Below are 22,530 nucleotides of genomic sequence, written 5' to 3' on the forward strand. Positions count from 1 at the left end.
TCAATAAGCTCTGCCATAGTAGCACTTAGAAAAGAGAAGATGTCTAATAACGCTCAAAACAAATAGAAGAGAGGAATTGATAACAAAGAAAATACTAAGAACAATATCAGTTTAAAAGAGGGTAATCCGCAACTTCTAATGCGCTTATGTCTTATCAAGAAAAAGGGGTAATCCACTCTTAATCAAGAAAAGACAAAGCTCTGATATTGTAAGTGTACTCTTGTCAATCTGTCAAGGACAAGAACTCGATGAAAGCTAAAGAGTAAGTGAGACTTTTCTCAAAAAGAAATAGGACAAAATAGAAATATGTATATTAAGAAAGAAACTGGAATGGCTATTGCCAAAATACAAGAAAACTAGAGACCCTTGAAACTAGACTAGAAGCAAGAAAGGAGTTGACAAGAGTGAAGAGGGCTTCACTCTTGCCTCTATATATACTATCTAACTAGAAGCCACGTGGCGATGTTCTGTAAGACCTCCAATATATGTTGACTTTCTAGGCCACATGCCTTTGCTTGCAAGGCAAGTTTTCTATGGATGGACCACGTAGTTAGCTTGTTCTTTAAGCTTCCAACATGCGTGGCACATGGCTAACTTGTTGACCAAGTTTCTAACCTAAAAGTCAACTATAGACTCCTATAAAGTCAAAGCAGCGTCTATGAAGCTTCTAAGAAGCTTCTCTAGAAGATATTACACAATTAACCTACTTTTACATACTTTTATCTATTCATATAGGTAATTATATGTATGTCCGTGACACATATTATGTAAAGAAATGGATACATTTCAATCTAAAATAAAGAAAAAAGAGTTGTTGGAAGTTAGTATTCAAAACTATGATTTGTAAGTAAATTACTTTTAATAGAAGTTTCTATTTGGACCATATCTTGAGTTTTTGGATAAGTTTTTGGCTGAAAATTTCTACAAATTTAAATGACTTTGTAAAAAAGTTATTTATGAAAAATTTATGGTATTTAAATATTTTATTTTTAAGATATAATAGAATTAGTGCATGGGTGCCTAGAAATTGATATGCTTAATACTTGCTATCAATTAGGCAATATCCAAAGACTTTTAATGAATTTATATTTAATTCTTTGTGTGAAAGTAGTCAAAGATATAAATTAACTTGTAGAAAATTTTGAATCCAAATAAAGGATTAGATTAGAAGTTATATATATATATATATATATATATATATATACAAAAAGAATTTCTATAGGAATAGAAGTGATTTTAGGATATCTAGTTATATCTTAGATATTCTTATGCATTCTAGACTTGTATATTTGATGTAATTATTTTCTTGAAGACAAGATATAAATAATATTTGTATTTTACAAACTTGCAACTTATTTGAGCAATTAGTGGCAATTAGAGGCTGAAAACTTTTTTGAAGCAAACTCTTTCTACTACAAGACCATGATAATAATTAAAGGCTCGGCAATGTTGCTTAAGTTTTTAACAAATCTTCAATAGTAGTTTGCCAACCTTAGAAATGCTCAAAGTCATGAAACATGACTTGGTGTTAGGATTTTTGGTAAGGCATCTACCTTTGCTTGTTGTATGCAAAGACCTCCTAAGATAATCATGTGGCCTAATTATGGTAACTATTCATAAAAGAATTTATACTTTTTATGATACAAACAAAATCCTTGTTATTATGATTACTCAAATATTGCTTATAAATGCTTCACATGATCTAATAAGATGCTACTAAAAATGATAACATCATTAATTTAGCATTTAGCAAATTTCAAGTTAGATAAAATTTTTTCCATCATCCATTGAAATTTGGCTAGTGCATTCTTAAGACCAAAAAAAAATGAACTTCTAGTGATAGAATTCATCTTTGTCTACTTAATTAATTCTTCAAAATATTTTCTTTATCTAATCTTTAACAAATAATGATAATTGGTGATCATTAAATCTTAAATTCAAATTTCTAAATATTCAAGAAAATCCTATAGCAACAAATAATTCTTTTAGCATTGATATTGGATATTGATCAATCTTAATCTTATAATTAATTGGACGATAGTTTCTATATATTTACTTTTTTGTCTAATTACAAAAAACATCTTTCTTTGAAGGCATGACTATGACATAAGGATACTCACTATTAGAAAGCTCAATGAAGCTTATAGCCAATAATTCTTGGCAATAAGCTTAGACACCAACTTTTTTTGAGATACTAAGTTTGTAAGGTTATGAAAAGATTGGATGATCATCTTTTAACTAGATGTGAGTATGTTTGCTTTTATAACCTTTAAGATCTTTAAGAATAAAGGCAAAATAATTATAATCTGAGTGGATAAAAGCTTGTATCCTTTGTGCTTTGGCTTTAGTAAGATGTGACCTTAATTCCAATAGACAATCATTAAATTTTGTAGTCTCTTTCTTCATCAATGGAATACCACTACATACTAGCATAGCCTTTAATTGCTAATACATTGAAGAAAAAACTCTTATTTCTTTAATATCCTTCTAATTAAATAAAATGCTTCATTAGTATAATATTTATGTGAATTAGAAATATTGATAGAATATATAATATCTTCCAAAAATAAATCTTATAAGAAAATCTCTTGAGCATTTTTTTTTTAAAAATATTTAGCTAAAATCATAAGAATATGTTGAACTTATAGCTCATCAACTGTATGCCTTTGTAAGTAAAAAAAAATGACTTAGATTTCTCAACCTTAGTAAGTTTAGAATCTATTGTTCCTTGACTATTGTTCTTTGACCTCAAAATACTAACATGGTCATAAAAATGCTTTTGAATAATATGGCATATGCTAAAAATCTATATTAAAGTGTTGAGGTCGATAGCTTGATTTAGGAAAAAATGACATTTTCTTCAATGAGATCATAAGCAACTATGGTCCCAATTAAAAAGTCCATGGCATGCTCCCTTTTATTGGCATTAGATTCTTTATAAGTTTGTAAATTGATATTTCAAATCTTACCAAGTCCACATGTTCAAAATACAAATAATATTGGAAATATTACAAATGTAGGAAATATGCTATAAGGTGCCTTTATCTTATTAATTAACACAAGAAGAGGTTCATCAGCCTTAGAGATAACCAAAGAAATTTGATTATCATCCAAGATATCATCAACATGGTATCCAAGAGGTCATTTAATTCTAAAAAGTACTTTTATAAGTATATGATATAATGCTAAGTTGACCTAAATCAAACAAGCTTGATAGGCATAGGAATCCAAAGCCACAACATCCACAAAAGTTGAAAGACCAAAGAATTGGTTAATATATTGATAAGACTCCAATACTTATTTTTAAAATATTATCTAATAATAGTATATTTTTAAAAATATATCTAAATGGTATGATTTGATATATAAACTATTATTATATAAGCCATATTAATTCTATAAATAAACTAAATTAAGGATCATTTAATCCTAGACTTGGTCTAGTATGTAAACAACCTTAACAAGGCCATCCAATAATCAATAAGTCTTTGTTGCTTAATCTCCTCAAATCTTCATTACTAATAAATGTGATATAATAAAGAAATTGACTAAAATAACCAAGAATGATAAGAAGTTGTAATTATTTAGGATATATAATTAATAATCTTTGGAGATGATGTTGAAATGCTTAGTTAGGTGTAATTCTAATATCCACATGAATGTACTATCAAGTAATAAGCCCAATCTCTGATATTATTGCCAAACATATACCAGTGCTTGTAAAGAGCTCCAAAAAGATAATATCGTCATTTGATGGATGCCAATGAATATTTTGAATAAAGATAAGTAAGAAAGAAGATTTGGATAGCTTCAATATATCTAATAAAGATACAATCTCTTTACATTGGCAAAAATATTCTACATGTATTTTTCAGAGATTAGATGGATCTTTTTAGTATTTTACATAAACTTTTAAAGATAGTGAATTAGTTGGTCTTATAAAATATGGCATGAGTACTAATATTTCTTTTAGTAGAACCACTCTATAAGGAAAATCAAATGCCAATGTACTACAACCAAATAAGATTTCTGCTAACATAATTATAGCAATTATTACAAATGTGACTGAAATGAATTCTTTCCTTTCATCATTAATAGACCTCTTCGTCAAATCCATGCTTCTTCACTCCAATTATCTATACCAAAACCAAATGGATAAAAGGCTTGTTAATACACTAAAATATTTTAGTTTGGTGGCACTAATTACTACACATATTAGAGATAAGTGTGAATAAAATAGGCTAGATTTAGTATAAAATATTAATTGCAAAGATTGTATAATATGGCCAATAGCTTACTCTATGCTCCTACTAAAGTAACAATGGTAAAAGTAGAAGGTTCTAAGTTTAAAGAAGTAAGACGTAATTCTTGAGCAAACCACTTATCAATCATAAATAGTTGAGCTTTAAAATCCAACATAGTGTGCAAAGATATAGTATTAGTAGTATTAACACTAAAATGGCTAACAACAAGCATATCATTATTGTTAACTAACTATATAATTTGTAGGCACAAATTTTGATGTTTTTGAGCAGATCTATTTGCAACATTAAATAAATAGCTATCTTTATAGCAAATAATACATCACTTAAAGAATTTATATTTATTGCCTTTGAAGTATATTATTTGTGTGGATGTAATATGAAGCAATTATCTTCATTGTGGTTAAGCTTATCACAATGAATATACTTCAATTGCTTCTTTTTAAATTTATCTCTTGCTTTAGCCATCTCAGCTTTTGGCTTAGACTTCTTTATATATAAGGCTTTCTTCTTTTTAGGACAATTGAGATCATTCTTTATGTGACTAGATTCACCACACTCTCAATAATGCATTCAAGTTGAATTTCTTCCAAGCTACTTATGGCAATTACAACCTTCTTGGGCTTGAACACATCTATCATCTAAGCTATTATGTTAATAGTATTATGTTGACGAAGTGTCTTATTGTATTTCTCAACTTTAGAAAATACTTGTGCCAATGTTGCTTTATCTTCATAGTTGAGAATAATTCTTAATATGACTAAATCCAAGAATCTTTTGTCAATCTTAATTAAAAAAAACTTAATAGTTGGTTCTTAGCAAATACATCTCTTGACTCTATTACAAATCAAGCCAAACAAGTATACATCTTACGTGGAGTATCTTCTTTTTCATGGTAGAAGTCTTAAATGCATTGCATTTCATCATGCCTAAAACCTCCATATTCATATTTCAAATGCTTAATAAACATTTGAAGAGGTTCAAATAATGGTGGCTTTCTTATTATAAATAAAGTTCTCTTTATTTCTTGAGCCATGTAAGATAAAATAATTAGAGTGTTAGTTAAAGAAGTATGTATATTTTTTCTTTTGATATCTTTCAAAGATGTACCAACTTTTCTTTAGATTGAATCTTCTTCCTTCACCACATGCATTAAGCTTAAGATAGTACTCTCTTTAAGAGCTAAAATAAGCTCTATAGATGCCTTTCAATAATACTCCACTTTATGCAACTCATGTGAGTATTCTTCACTCCATTTTCTATAGGTTTGGAGTGCCTTATGCTCCAAGTATTGTGATAAGAGCTCAAAGGCATATCACTTATTGAAAGTAAGCTACCTTTGATGCTTTTCTTTCATCCAAATTTGAAACCTAAGTCTCCAATCTAGCAAAGAAATGCCTCCAACTCTTCTTAAAAATATATTTTTTATTATGTTATAAGGATCACCTTCCATCTTGTAAAATATGTCCATCTTTGAGATCTAAAGCCTTTGAGTAGTATCCAATGTTCAAACAAGTTAAAAATCCTAATTAGTATCTACTCTTAGCTTAAAGTCCTCAATATGGTCACTATTCAAGTAGTCTAGTGAAAGAGATTGATAATATCAACTTTTAGTATATACCATAGAAGAAACTACTTTAATACCTACAATTATATAAAGGCTAAAAGGACAATTTGCACTTGCAAACACTACTAAGCTTTGCAAATCACATCTAGATAATTACAAGAATAACATAACCACAAAGTAAATTATTTTGCTGACCATCAACTCAACCTCATCTCTATGATATGCTTATCAACACAAACTAGTACAAACACTAAATAGAATAACCACAAAAAACCTCTAGAAATAATATCCACAAGTAAGAGAAGATACCAAAAACAAAATCCAAAAATCTACATTGGATTCTCATACTCAACAACATATCAATAAAAATGAAAAACAAATCAGGGCAACTAGTACCGGCTTATGGAAGATGGTCACAAATTGTAGAATATGTGATAATAAAAGACAATTGCAATGAAATGAAATGTAGAGAAGTGGAAGTAAATCAAAAACTCACTTAGAAAGCAATTGGCATTTAGTAAATGCCACTTCAATGCTCCAAATGACCTCCACTTCTAAAATTGAGCATATCAATGGACTCCTTGGACCTCTTCTACATAAAATTGAGCCAAATATTATCAAATTTGGACTCCATATGCACTTGGAGTGAGCTTCCAAACTTAACACTTAAAGATTTTGGATTATCTATATCTATATATATATATATATATAGGTCTTATAACCGTGCAATGGGTCTATGACTATGTGTCTATATTGTTGTGGTGGCCTTTAATCACGTAGAGCCTTTTATCGTGAGTGTCCAATTACCACGTAGTTCTATCACTGCGCTCCTGTGACCATGTGATGCGGACTGCCTCTACTGACCGCCGCGAGTTACCGATTGTCGCCACAAGTCGCCGCAGATCCCAGTTGTTTTTCATGTGATTTTTGTACCAAACCACCATGCCGCAAGAGCTTCTGCCTCACACAATCCCACGCTGCGACCCTGCACGGGCTTCCGACTTGCACAATCTAGCGCCACTGTAGTCACACCACCTTGCGCAAAGTGCCTCACTAAGCACCCTCGATGTCGCTCCTAACGTCAAAAACCAAAAACAAAAAAAAAAAACAAAATTGAAAATTTGTCCAAGCTCGATCTATGCCTTTGCAAAGTTTTAGAGCATCGCGACTAAAACCTATGGCTCCCGGTGCTGCTCTTTGCAAGCTCTGAACCCTCGTTTGCATAATAAACCTGTGACCCTGATTCTTCGTAGACTGCAACTCCTCACAACTTTGCACTCTTGGATTGCAACCTACGATTGTCTGGTGCCGTGACTCCAGTTCTACGAGGTTTCAGTACTCCATTGCTGCACTCTAGCCTCAATGCTGCAAGGGTTTCTGCACCAATCGTGTCCAGTGCTGCAACCTTCTTGTACACTATGACTTGCTACAAAATACTCCAACACCCCCTACTAGTACCCTACATAGTGAATACAGTACTTAGAATTAATATACTATATTCCAGTACAATAGCTTCACTGGGTTCTGGTACCCATCACAATAGTACCCATAACCAGGCATCAAAACAACTCAAAAATTGGAGTTGATTTTTATTTTTTATTTTTTATTTTTTTTGTTTTGTTTTGATCTACTTCATTCTAACTTGCTTTACCACAAATTGAAGAGAAGGAGAGATTCTTGTCAAGTAAAAGATTAGAAATCTACACCAAACTAAGTCAAGCTATTTTTCACACTACAAAAAGAGAATCCAAGAGTGTAAGTGTGAAAATAAGAAAAACCCTAAAGAGTTACTAAAATGACTAAATCACCATAGCCAAGCAAATCCTTATAACAAGTTCTCTCACTCTCAAAATCACTCACAAGACTTGATAAGAATATCAAGTCAAGGGTTTTTTTCCACTTAAGTATTCAAATTCTAATTGATATGAATAAAATCAATTAATGGAAAAACTATCAATGGATGAAAAACCACTAACCAACTAAACTACATACATTTGACAAGATTTGGCACCCAATGTCATATCATGTGACAACTAATATATTGATGATTTCACATGTGTTTATATATATATATATATATATATGTAGATATATCTAAATTAATCAAGGCACAAGTAAATACACCCTAATGTTTATTAAATACATCCTTGACATTAAAAATAAATAAGAAGAAGTACCCAAAATATCTATTATATGTAGTAGTTATTAGAGGAACAATTCAATTAAAATGTTTCATTAGGAACTATTTCTTAAAGTGTATACCAAAATAGTTTTTCAAGTATTGGGTGTATTTAACAAAAAATGGGATGTAATGAATTCCACTATTTACTCAAGCATCAAGTTTAAAAATTAATTGGTCCAAATCAATTGTCTTTGGTAATATAAAAGAATATAGACAATACAATGGACTCACATATTTAGGTGGGTATGAATATCAATCAATAAAATAAATAAATTCCTATAAATTCTTCAATAGTGAGCAATTTGAACTATAAATAAAGAATAAGATCCAAAAGTTGGATTAAAATTAAATAAAAAAAATGATAATATGATTGCCTTTTCATATCTAAAACTTTCCAACTCCTATTAGGCATGAAACTCAATCTATGATTTCTTCTCATCAACACTTATATACAATTAAAGATAGTTGCTAAATTACACAATAATAGACTGAGTCAGGTTTAAGACATATTTAGACTATTGGATCTAAGATCTTCAAATTTTGAAATAAATCCAAAAAAATCATACAAACTTACATTGCAAGATAATAGACTCTAGAAGCATCTCACTTCTTTATTACTTAGGTATTGGCATAATATGATACCAAATAGGGTGCTATCTCCTATTACCAAATATTGAATAGGCTTGCATAAGGCAAAATATAATCATATTCTAACTGTGGTCTTCCAAATTCTTTTTTAACATGATGGAATTAAATAAACTAAGTGGCTTATAATGATCAAACCAACCAAATTAAATTATAACAAGTGCACAAATAACTTAGAATGCCATATTATGATTGTGTATATAATCTTAGCTTCAATATATATATACATTAATTCTTAAAGTAATAACAATTTAGTGTTAAGATTGTTCAATTAATTTTAAAAATAAAAATTAACAAATTAGAAGAGAAAATCACGTATAATCAAGTGAAAAAAAATAAAAAATAATTGTGAGACATTTCCTAGAAAATAGATCATATCATCATTGGCTAAACATATGTTACAAGTTCAAATAGATATAAATATTAGATGAAACTCAAAAGTTGCAGAATATGGACTCATAACCCATGATGATGTAGAAGGGAAGTGTGTTTTTGAATTGGTTATGAGCATGGACTTGTATATTATTTTTCATGAAAGCCCGTGGGTTCTCTAAATTTTATCGCAAATTCGAAACACAGGATAGACATTTGTTTTGTACCAAACTATCAAAAAATTAAACACAGATACTTTTTTTGTGCAAAATAGAATTTTGAAGATTCTTTTCGGACTCTTTCGTTCTTGATCAAGCACTCTAAGCTCAGATGGATCTTATCCTGGCGAAGTACTTTTGGGTGTATTTGAACTTCAATCCACAACTCCACCGATTATCACACAATTACATTGACGTTTCAGTGCATTTTCATGAAATCTGAATTGCATTATGGTACACATTTGTGTTGACAGCAACTCTGTAACTAAGATTAAACTGACCTAAGGACTCACTGATTACCAGTTATGTAACTAGAATCGCCTAAAATTGGACACACAGTAAGGATCAGTGAACACGATCAGCAAAAATAGTTCATAGTACACGTATCACTTAAACACTAAGCTATTCTCACTATTTGGTCGAACCCAATTACAGATTTTACGGTCCGGTTAATTTAAAAATTATTAGTAAAAATAGGCATTTCTAGATTTGTAATGAGTAAATAAAAGTTCACATGATTCTAATCCTGAAATATTTAGGCATAGGTAAATGAACCTAAACCTACATTTTTGAACTAATGAGCAATCCCAGACAGTGCAAAAAAACTACGTCAGTCCGCCACACTATCTCCAGAACCAATACCACGTAACAGATGGCTGAACATTCAGCTCGCACCCAAAAACGATAGAAAATAAGGCGGCCCAATTATGAAATCTGCAGCGCATATATAATGGAACAGGACAACACAAGTTCAACAAAATCATCTCAAAGCGTGCACCCTGAAGGGTAATTCAGGCTTCAAAACCTTCACCAATCCAAGGTGGATGAAAAAATTTCGAACGCTCAGCAAAGCCTAAAGTAGAACTGTCAACAGTAACCAGTACGTCTAAGCAGTAGCAGATGTAGTGCCAGAGCGCAGGCGTCCTTGGTCTCTCTTGTTTGACCGTGGTGCAGAAACCTCTTCAACCTGCAAAGTTCGTAACCATGCAACACATTAACATCAAATTTGACACTCGAAAGTCAAATAAATTGACACAGAAACTCTACAGAAACTCTAGAATGCAGACCCTAAATCAAGCAGCATTACCTCTTTTTTCACTGGCGCCTCCTTCTCAGAAAGAATCAATTCAATGTGGCAAGGAGAGGACATGTAAGCTGCATCACAAAATAAAGAATTAGCATAAGTTTCACAGATACGTCTTTCACGATCGTCCTAGAGAATCGAGAACTGAAGAAACGACAATACAAAAGTGGGACAAAGGAGCGACTTACGGTTGATACGTCCGTGGGCACGGTAAGTACGTCTACGCTGCTTTTGCGCCTGGTTGACTTGAATATGAGAGACAACGAGAGAGTCTACATCAAGACCCTTGACCTGCAATACTCAAAATCGCAGAATAAGCCACTCAATCAGACATCTAGATCACGAGAGTTATCAAAAAGATTACACATCTTCCAATAGTCAATTTTAATATATTCTTTCAGACACACCTCCGCATTGCTCTCGGCATTCTTCAGCAAATCCAGCAAAAAGGTAGCTGACTTCACGGGCCAACGTCCCTGTCCATTGGAATGGCGTGCCTTAGCCTGTGCAGTACGCCCAACACCACCACAGAACCTGCGGAAGGGGATAGCCTGCTTGTGAGCACACACATCTTCAAGGTACCGCTTAGCCTTGGCCAACTCCATATGTTTGATAGCTTGCGCTGCTTCCCTAGTGTTCTGCAATGCAGAAAGAAATCCAACATGAATTCTTTTTTGTCTGTGTAATATGTACGAATTTTACATGATTGACACGTCCACTGAAGCTACTAGCTCGTAGGGAAACTTGAGGGTCAAACACTTCGACAACAAAAACTTCAGTGATGATCAGTACCTTGAAGTGCACTCGCAAATCGGAACCTCTGGCCTTGCAGGCTGCATCCATCGAATGAAAGGGTATAATCAGGAAAACTTATCAGAAGAGCATGTCATCAGATCAATTCAAAAGAACAGAAAACTGTTGAACAAGAATAGCACAAAAGTGCATCCCCAGTCAGACCTACCCTTGGTGGCATTCACCGGGTCCCTCGCGTACTTGACCTGTGAATCATGCAACACAAGCGTCTTTAAACTCTCTGTCCACTTCCCAAGCCTCACAAACGAAACCCTTCGCAAACTCCGACAGCAACCCACAAATTCCAAAACCCTAAAATCACATTTCAACAACTTTCCGACCCAACTACATCCCAGCAAACGAAACTTACATCACCAACCAAGATATGGAGATGATAACCAAAGAAGTACAACAACAACAACAACAAATATAACGTGCTATCAAATTACAACAGAAGGACTTCAGCCCTAGATATAGGATTACATTGGCTGTGCCGATGGTGATCCATTGAAAGACTGAAAAGCAGCGACAAGAGTGGGTTTCAAAGGAGACACAGAATCTAATAACAAAGCGAAGAAGGAGACATTACACAACGAAGCAGGAATTGAGAAAAAGGATACTGCGTACCATGTCGAAAAACGGTGGGGGAACAGCGCCCAGCCAGGGAGAGACGTATTGCGACGAAGAGAGAAAGCTTCGAAGCTGGCTCTAGGGTTTCATACCCGCCCTCTCTCTCTCGGTCCGATTCGGAAATTCAACCTCGCTCTAGGGTTTCACTCCAGCACAACCATTCCACACGACAATTCCACTCGACGGTTCCACTCGACGATTCCACTCGACGATTCCACTCGACGGTTCCACTCGATGATTTCACTCGACGGTTCCACTCGACGGTTCCACTCGACGGTTCCACTCGACGGTTCCACTCGACGGTTCCACTCGACGGTTCCCCGCCACGACGATTCTATGGGCTTCTAATTGGAGGCAAAAGTGCCAAATGCAGTCCATTTAGGGCTTTTTATATTAATTCAGAAGTCTTAGAAAATAACAATTAGCGCCTCAAATTTATGAATTATTATAAGAGCAAAAAATCAATGCATTTTTTTTCTTGCATTTCATACAATCAATCCCACAAACATTTCAAAGATACACTGTGATTTTTTGAATAACAGGACTGAAAGTTGTGTACATTTTGGGTTCAGAATTCACTTACTGATGAAAAAAAACACTGCAATACGTCATGTGAGTACACATGTGGTAATGTGAAAGAATACAGTCCAAAAATGAACTCTGGTAGTCAAATACTTAATCATATTAAGGTTGAATGAACACCAAAAAAAAGATACATTCGGATTATAAATAATCTAGTTTTTTAAGAAAAAAGGATTATGTTCAGATTTTATTTAAATTTTAATAGTTAAATAAGTAAATATAGCAAAAATATTATATTACAGAATTATTTTTATATTTTAAAAAATGATGGAAGAAAACAGTTGACATAAAAAAAACTAGTCTTAATTTGATTCTACCCTCTGAATATGCCAAAAACTTGTATTAATGTATAAGAATCTAAAAATTGCACAAAAAAATCCAAGAATATATATCATACTGTAAAGACAATATTTAATTATTTACATACTGGCTAATTAATAAGGAAAAAGATAAGTTAAAAGTTCTAGTTCCTAAAAACAAAAACTAAAATATGACAAGCTTCAATTAAATACATTCATCCTAAAAAGAAAAAAATATGGTTCTAACATATAAATTTAGAGCAAATTCTTTCTATGCTAATAAATACAAAGCCAAAGTTTTCTACGACTTTTTCTTTTCCCCTTTTAGAATATAAATATAAATATATCTTATTTTTATAAATAATTTTATTGTTATATTCTACACCCACAATATATTTAGAAAAAGAGTTCGTAAAAACTAAATAACACAGTCAATGTATTACCTGTTGTTAGCATGTCATTTTTATTTTTTTTATTTTTTTTATTTTTAAACTTTTATTTTAGATTAATTATTTTGTGTTCAGTTTTATCATCAAGATGTATTTGTCACACTTCTTCATATCTTAGTTCTTCATGCTGTGAAATGCTCCAAATGTTACACTTACAGAAAATGCCAACTATGATTGAAAGACAAATTAAATCTTGGTTCTTCGACTTATGAAATATCTCCATCTCTACCGATTGTTAATTCAAAGCCACAATTTAATTATCATGTGTGTTTGATTGCAGGAACTTGAGAGGATTCGTATTCATGCACTGGAGTTTGGTTTCCAGGCAAGGCAGCTTTGGTACGCCTCCGTTTCTGATGTGCAACCAAAACACACTCTGCTCCCATTCCATCCAACTACATCGTGACAATCCCAAGTTCCCTCCGCCTTACCGATAGAGGCACTGTCGGTGAAACATTCGTGTAATGCGGCGCCATTCCACCGTCTCAACTAAAGATTTGCTCTACTTCGAAATGTAAACAACATCGCACATACAAGATACAATGATATTATGTTCATGACAATCCTGCACTGACTAGACACTGGATCAGACGGACCAGTGCACAACATTGCGCTGCTCAGAACTAGCCTCAGTTGTGAACGCACAGTTTCAGATTATCGTGTCGAAACTAGGAGCTTCACCCTTGATAGACCTGACAGCTTCGCATCACTTCTCCAAAACCCTGGTTCTGCGCAGGTGACACAGCTCAAAACCGCAAGTAGGAATAGTTCGCAAGTCAAGACATTCAGAGGTTCCACCTTTGCCTGGCCGTACTACAGCACACACCACTCTTACAATCGGTTGCTGCGGGTCCACATCACCCATATCCGTTGCTGAGCCGCCTGAACCGACACGACAGAAGTGGTACAGCTTCATCAAACTCTTGTATACCAAGCAAGCACGCTCGTCAGACCCGGCAGGTTCGTGGACATCTAGAGTGCGAAGGCCACTGGAACGGAAACTTTATAAACGAAAATGCTTCTCTTACAATACAAAATGACGTAAAATCAACCAATCTGTGTCATCTCTACCTCAATGTCTGCAATACTAGAACATCTATAACCCGCTACGCCTCTTCCACTGTTGCTGCTTCCACCGCTACCACATTTCCATAGTTGCATCCAGGGCGTCCATTGCTTCCGCTGCTGCGCCTTCATGAGTACAGCATCTGAACCTCCACATGGTTACCTATAATTGCACTCGCACCCATCGGCTTTAGTAATTAGTGATTTACTTGTTAAAAGTATAACTTCTCTTCGAGATATAACTGTGGATTTTTGTAATAAAGTATATTATTACACCCGATATCTGTGTGTAGAGCATTGTGTTATAAGCTTAGAGACAAAAGGTTATGGGCCCGAGGCTTCAAAACCGCGCATGAGTGAATGGATTGTTGATCGTATAGCTGTAATCTTCATTGTTCAGAGTATTGTTGATTGTGTTATTGACTGCAAAGTTGTATTGCATTGTTCACGAAGATATCTAAGTAATATCTTTCTGTCAAATTGAATTTGAACTTATTGTTTTCAAATTTATTTCTCTTCCTAAGACTCTGTTCCTAAGAGTTCTTTACAAATGTTCATTCATTTCTTCCTATTCTAATCACTATGTCCATCGAAAAGGATTTAATCGGTATTCAACGTTTTAGTGGTACAAAATTCCATTTATGGAAATGGCAAGTTAGAAATCTATTTCGTGCGAAAGGTTTCATTCAGCACATAGATGGCACTGGTTATAGCAGTTTAGATGACAAACAATAGACAGAGAGAGATTATAATACCTACACCTTGCTTACTTCCTCGATCAAACGTAAATTCCTTTCTCCTTTGACTAGTTGCATAATAGCGCAAGATGTCTGGGATTGGCTTCTTGAGGAGTATGAACACAAAAGTAGTGAGAATATTCATGAACTCCAACGCCAGTTCTTCAATGCGAAATTAGAACCCGACCAATCCATGTCTAACTTTATAGTACAACTAGAACTCACCATGAGTGAACTTTGTGAATTAGGTGATGCAACTTTTTTCAAATACTTTCATGATATCAAAGCTTACAACTAACTTGCCTGTTAGATTCGACGATTTCACGACCACCTGAGAAAGCACTTCTATAGAAGACCGCACTCTTCCTAATCTCAAGCTAAGGTTGCAAAAGGAAGAGACCAAGATTTTGAAACGTTTATAGTAAGACTCTGCTCCTAACTCTAAAGCGTTTTATGCTAATCCCCCCCATATTTCTTCTACTGCCAATCACAAGATCCCATCGAACAATGGAAGTCTCTACTCAAGCTTCTTATGCTGAGTCATTGGTTTCTAAACCTCTTTTTCATCAACAACAATTATATCCCGATGTGGATTACTATTCTTCCACTGCTCTTCATGATGACTATCAAAACCACTTCAATTCTTACGAACAAGATCAACCTTCTTCTTCTTCTGATTTTCCAAGTTCTGATATTACTCGTGCCTATAATGCTTTAGCTTCTGAAATCATTCCAAAGGTAGGATTGCTGATAGCGGCGCTACAGACCACATGACGGATCAGATCCATTGGTTCATTAACTATAAATCTCTGCCTTCGGATGCTGTATGGCCTGTTGAAACACCCGCAGGTCATCGTTGTTTTGTCAAGGGTACTGGAGACATTAAAATCCTTGTACAATTGCCTAATTGTACCAAAATCCATTTACTCCAGCAGGTCTTGTACATTCCAGGATTCGGGAGGAACTTATTCAGCCTAACCAAAGTTGCTCGGAAACACAAGATTTTTACACTCTGTAAAGACAATACTTGCAAACTTTTGTAAAACAATAACCTCATTATGACGGGCAAAATGATGTAAAGTTCTTATTTTCTTGATTTTACGATAATACTCCCTCACGCAGTTGCTTCCTACGCAGCCACATATGGAAACATAACTTCTTTCGAAGAGCTCCAAGGTCTTCAGACTTGGCATCTTCGGCTAGGTCACTTGCATCATGACATGAATCGAAAAATGGCAGCTAATGGAGCTGTCAATGGTTTAAGGCTCAAGACTACTCAAGCTCCTATGTTATGCTCAAGCTGTGCTTTCGGAAAGTCTCATCGTGCAACATTTCTTAAGAACATCAATAGAGTCAGAGCTACACAATCACGAATGTTGATTCATAGTGACATTTGCGGTCCGATGAGCGTCCTCTCTCATAGCGGTTCACTTTACTACATATTATTTCAAGATGATCATACACGCTACAGATTTATTTTCTGCATTACCAAGAAATTTGATGCACTTGTTTTCAGCAATTATGCAAGACTCTTTTCGGAGATACTGGCCATAAAGTTCTCATACTAAGAATTGATAACGTGGGTGAATATTGCAACAAATGTTTCGCAAACCTTTTCCATGCAGAGGGCATCAAACACGAGTTCACAATATAGTATTCGCCAAAACAGAATGCGGTTTTAGAGTGAGAAAATAGAACCATAATGGAGGCAATTTGGAGCATGATTCATCATGTTCAACTTGATCCAGCGTTTTGAGCCGAGGCTATTGAAAACGCTGTCTATACACTCAATCGCACTTGTTCACATCTTAATCCTCACATAATACCATTCGAAGCTTATACTGGAATCAAGCCCTCATTGGCTCACATGAGGCCTTTCGGCTGCAAGGTATATACTCACATACCTCACCAACTGCACAAGAAGCTAGATCCAAAGAGCCGCACTGGAATTTTTCTAGGCTATTGTGATGCATCTAAAGGATACAGAACATGGGACTTACAGCGTTGACAAGTTATCATAAGCAAGGACGTACTATTCCATGAGCACAACTGCAATCAAGATATACCATCCTCTGAAAATAATCCACCCAATGGTATATCTATCAAGCTTCCATTTCCATCTTCTAAATGTTCTCTTCTCCCCAACTCTAATCAAAGTGTGGCTGGAATTAATTATGCTTTGCTTCACTTATAAAATTCCACTGATACGGATCAATCTCCATCATATGCTATGGACGATCTGATTAATCATTCAAAAGATACGAGCAGTGAAAGTACATCGTCTTCGGCAGATGGAGGTCTTCCACTCGTTATTAATCCGAATTAGAATCAAATCAATCAGGAACAAACATCTTCTTCACGTACCAATACAATAGATGAAAATAGTTTTGGTCATTCTACTCCTTGACCTCTTCCTATACCAAGACTCTCAATCCGTTTTGGTTATTTAATTAATTATTGACATTATAATTCTACCAACTCTATTCTCAGTTTGACTACTTTGCTACTTACACTTGATAAATTTGCTTCTATGTACTAATCCTAGTTCACCATACAAAAGTAGCACTAGAGTAATAACAACTATTGCAGCTCCTTGTTTGAGTAGACCACAACTATTAGCAAAGAAACTGAAGAAGCCCATAGCAACTCAAAATAATTGTTGCCTATCCCTTGTGACACTTCAAGTTACTTTTGGCCTTTCCAAATTGTACTCAAAGAAACAACAAAAAACTACTTATTCCTAGACTACAAGAAGGTGGGTCTATATCATGGATATACATAAGTATTCTAGTAAATACCTATATGATTAGGTAGAATTAGATAAAAGTAGATAAAATTTCATAATACCATCTAGAAAAACTTCCTAGAAGCTTCATAGATGCTACTTTGACTTTATACATATTTGTAATTGATTGATAGGTTAGAAACTTGGTCAATAAGTTAACCACGTGTTAGTAGCTTGCGGAACAAGTTAATTATGTGGCACACATATAAAAAACTTATCTTACAAGTTAAGATATATGTCTTGCAAAATCAATACGTTTTGGAGGTCCTATAGGACATTGCCACATAACTCTTAGTGAAAAGTATATATAGAGGCAAGAGTAAAGCCTTCTTCACTCTTGTCAATGCCTTTTTAGTCCATAGTATTACATCAAGTCTTTCTAGTTTTCTTGTTTTTGACAATAGCCATTCAAATTCAATATTATATCATTTTTAAGTGATTTTTTAGTTTCTTTTAGTGATACAAGAGTGTATTGAGGATTTTCTTTCTTTGAGATTCATGTCATTGATAGTTTGACAAGAGTACTAATTTATTATTTTTTTCTTATTTTAGAAGTGAGTGGATTATATTACTTCTATTATTGTATTTTGAAGGTTGTAGACTACCTATTTGTAATAAAAAAAATATGTTTTCTAATACTTATCTTTTTTCTTGAAGAAACTAGATTACCTCTCTTTGTAGAAATTTTTATTTGATATTAGAGGTTGTAGATTATCTTCCACTAATTTAACTTTTTGAATTTGTTTGTGTTGTCTATGGAAGGAAAGATTATGGATGCTTCTCTCAGCCAAAATGAGAATAGATTTGTAATTATTATAGATCATTATAAGCTTGTCAATACTCTAAGAATAAAAATCTGACATATTTTTAGTATGAATCATAGAAGTACTATGCCTACACTTATAGAAGAAGTTTAGATACTACAACAAAAAGTTGTGCAATTGAAAGAACCAAGTATATCAACCTTGCAACCAAATCTATAGAATTTTGCTTCTACAAGTATGACAGGGACAAGGATTAATATGCCTGAGAAGTTTGATAGAATAAGATCAAAATTTTGAGGATTTTTGCAAAAATTCAAGCTCTATCTAAGGTTGCATCTTTTCCAATATCTGGATGGATTTATTCAAGTTGGATTTATAGGTGCACTTCTATTAAAAAGTACTTTCTTTCAGTTTGTACCTTTCATAGAAAAAAATTTATAACTCCTTTAAGATTTGAATTCATTCCTAGAAGTGTTTATGGCTACAAAAACATCGAGAAAGAGCAATAGAAACTAAGTTCTTATCTTTATGGTTAGGATTAGGGTCAGCCACCATATATGCTATTAAATTCCAAAACCTTGCTTGCAATGTAGATTAGAATGACCAAGCCTTTATCAATTAATTTTGATATGGATTGAAGGAAAATGTCAAAGATTTGATAATAACAATGCCAAAGGCAAAATCTTTAGAACAATTTATTACCTAAGCCATTGCATAGGATAATTAATTATTTGAAAGACATTAAGAACAAAGATTTGGTTGAAGAAGAACAAATCAAATAATGATGGCAGCTCTCAAGTTTTCAAAAACTTATTCATCAAGACTAAAATCAATGAAAATTGATATAATATATTTTAAATCCCTCACAAAGCAAAAAAAGACTTGACAACATCAATAGGGCTTATGCTTATATTGTGGAGAAACTAAATACACTGCTCAACATTGTCCAAAGAACTAAGGCGACTACAAAATGAAAAGCATGGTTACCAAAGAAGATAATCTATTGAAAAACAAGTTTCTTCAGCTACAATAGGAACCATGTAGTTGGAATCTTATATAATTTATAGTAAAGATTATATTTTCTCCTTAAATCCTTTACCTTATTTTACAATAGAAGTTTATTTAGGACCAAAAAATCACAAAGTCTTAGCTTTATTATATTCATGAGTCTTAGCCTATTTTATAGACAAAGATTTTATCAAAAATCTAGAGATATCATTAGTCAAAAAAATTAAACCTGTACATGTAGAAGTTATAGATGGTCATTCGCTAGCATTTAGAAATGTTACGCATAAAACTATTCCTTTAGATGTAGCAATTAAAGATAACAATAGTATAGTAATATTTAATATAATAAGATCTTTGTTCAATCTAGTTATTTTAAAATTATCTTGGTTAGAAAAGTATAACCTCCAAATAGATTAGATTTCTTATAACCTTAATTTTTTTGATAGTTTAATTCAAAAATCCATTAGTCAAGTAGAAATACATAAGTCTAATATATCCAAACCCTTAGTAGTAGGTACAAGAGCTTTTATGCATGCCTCAAAAGAAGGATTATCTTTTACTTTATATACCATTCCTATTTCTAATGATGAAAAGACATCAAGTGGTATTCCTAGCTAATATCAAGATTTTTAGGACATTTTTGAAAAAAAAAATACAAATATTCTTCTAGAGCATCGATCTAAAGATTGTTCCATCGATCTTCATGAAAGAGCTCAACCACCATTTGGATCAATTTATAGCTTATTAAAAAATAATTTGGTTGTTAATTAATGAGAACTTGGCTAAGAATTTCATACTCTATTTTAAATCTTGAGCTGAGGCTCCTATCTTATTTGTAAAGAAAAAAGATGGATCTCTGTGGATGTACATTGACTATCAAGGATTCAACAAGATCACCATCAAAAATAAGTATCCTTTACCTTTGATTTCAAGACTTTTTGGTCAACTCAATCAAACAAAGATCTATATAAAAATAGTTCTAAAAGGAATATATAATTTGATATGCATTAAAGAAGAAGATGAATAGAAAATTGTGTTTTGAATTAAGTATGGATACTTTGAATATAATGTCATACCTTTTGGACTCACAAATGCATCAACTGCTTTTCAATATCTAATGAATGATATCTTTTATGAGTTTTTTTAATGATTTTATTGTCTGTTATGTGGAAAACTTCTTAATCTACTCTAAGAACACAAAAAATTATGAAATTCATGTTTGTCATGTATTATAGAAACTTAGAGATGCAAGATTATATACCAAATTAGAAAAGTATATATTTCATACTACTCAAGTTGACTTCCTAAGATACATCATTTCTAATGAAGGATTAATAATGGATCTGAAGAATGTCTAAACTATCATGGATTGGAAGATTTCAAAAACAATAAAGTACGTACAATTCTTTTTGGACTTTGTCAATTATTATTGGATCTTCATTAAGATTTTTTTTAAAAAAAATTAGAGCTCTACTTACATGTTTGACTTGTAAAGACAAACTTGAATTGAGTAAAGAAGCCAAAACATCGTTTGATGCTTTAAAAAAAGAGTTTATTCTTACATCAATCTTTTATTGTATTGACTTCTTTAAAGAATTTTTTATAGAAATAGATGCATCAAATTTTGCCTTGAGTGTAGTATTATCAAAAATGAGTGTAAATGATATATTCTATCTAGTGACTTTTCATTCCAAAAAATTTTCAACAGCCGAGATTAATTATAAGATCTACAACAAAGAATTCCTTACAATCATGGATTCATTTCAAGAATGTCATCATTATTTAAAAGGTGCCTTCAGTCTAATCATTATATATACAGATTAGAAGAACCTCGAGTATTTTAAATTGGCTTCAAATATAGAAGGCAGTCAAAGACTTTGTACAATCATGTGATATTTGTTCATGAATCAAAATTCCTTACCATCGACCTTATAGACTTCTTCAACCTTTATCTATTGAAGAACAATTGAGGTCTTCCGTTTCTATAGATTTTATTATAGATCCTTCAGTCTCAACTTTGTATGATTTTATATTTGTGGTAGTAGATCGTTTTATTAAGATGGCACATTTTATACTATGTACAAAATTTTTCATAGATAAAAAAAATGGCTAAGCTTTTTCTTAACAACATCTATTGCTATCACGGATTATCTAAAGATATTATATTAAATAAGGGGATTCAATTTATATCAAGATTTTAGAAAATCCTTTTCAAGATTTTAAAGTTAGATTTAAAGCTCTCTTTGATTTTTTATCTTCAAAATAATAGGCAAACAAAATAGGTGAATTAAGTTTTGGAGCAGTACTTGAGGTGTACCATCAACTATTATCAAGTTGATTGGACAACTCTTTTATCATTGGCAAAGTTTGCAAATAATAATTCAATACATTCTTCCACTCAATAAATACATTTCTTTCCTAACTATGGTTATCATCCATGACTTGATACTTTTGACTTTTCAAAAGTTGATAATCTTGTGGTAGAAGATTTGGCAAATCATTTGTCAGAGCTACATACAATAATGAAGGTGCAATTAAAGAGAACTCAAGAATAATAAAAAATTAATATAGATGCCTATGACAATGAATAACTAGAATTCATTATAAGTGACAAATTATAGTTAATTTGTCGCAATATCAAGACTACTTGTCATTGAAACAAGTTGGACTATTGTAGGCTTGGTCCTATCGATGAACAAGTAAATCTTGTTGCTTATCAATTATCTCTATTGGAGTCTATAAAGACCTACTCCATATTTCACGTACCCCTTCTTGAGCCATATAAGATAGTAAATATCTTAAGAAAAAGACAAATGCTACTTCTTTCTATAGAAATGGATAATAATCAAGAGTTTGAGGTAGAAGAAGTCTTAGATTCAAGGCGGCACTGAAATAGATTAAAATATCTTATTCATTGGCATGGTTATGATATTAATGAATGAACATAGAAGCTACCAAAAAATCTTATAAATACAATAAAGAGAGTTGAAGCTTTTTATTGACAAAATCCATCAAAACCAAAATGAAGAATAGAAAATTTTTGATATAAAAGAAACAAGATCAAAAGAAGATAATACTCTATCTTTTAT

At 32.8% G+C, this 22,530-nt stretch overlaps 1 protein-coding gene across 1 annotated transcript; it reads right to left on the bottom strand.

The window, feature by feature from the left end:
- Positions 1–9,933: 9,933 nt before the first annotated feature.
- Positions 9,934–11,799, bottom strand: LOC112293708 (large ribosomal subunit protein uL22). The gene is made up of 7 exons (XM_024543449.3): positions 11,750–11,799; positions 11,292–11,328; positions 11,123–11,163; positions 10,738–10,968; positions 10,519–10,621; positions 10,334–10,401; positions 9,934–10,213 (listed from the first exon to the last, which is right to left on the bottom strand). Exons 1-7 carry the CDS (start codon positions 11,750–11,752, stop codon positions 10,133–10,135), a joined length of 564 nt encoding a protein of 187 aa, XP_024399217.1. The 5' UTR covers positions 11,753–11,799; the 3' UTR covers positions 9,934–10,132.
- Between the last annotated feature and the right edge of the window lie 10,731 nt (positions 11,800–22,530).

The sequence above is a fragment of the Physcomitrium patens genome, chromosome 2, assembly GCF_059467195.1.
Source record: "Physcomitrium patens ecotype Gransden chromosome 2, ASM5946719v1, whole genome shotgun sequence".
NCBI classification, from domain to species: Eukaryota; Viridiplantae; Streptophyta; class Bryopsida; order Funariales; family Funariaceae; genus Physcomitrium; species Physcomitrium patens.

What these genes read in the sequence shown, in the direction of transcription:
- LOC112293708 (XM_024543449.3), bottom strand. An exon ending in ATTTGCGAGTGCACTTCAAG is followed by an intron (nt 10,969 to 11,122) that starts GTACTGATCATC and finishes TCTGCATTGCAG; the next exon opens with AACACTAGGGAAGCAGCGCA. An exon ending in TGCCCACGGACGTATCAACC is followed by an intron (nt 10,402 to 10,518) that starts GTAAGTCGCTCC and finishes TTTGTGATGCAG; the next exon opens with CTTACATGTCCTCTCCTTGC.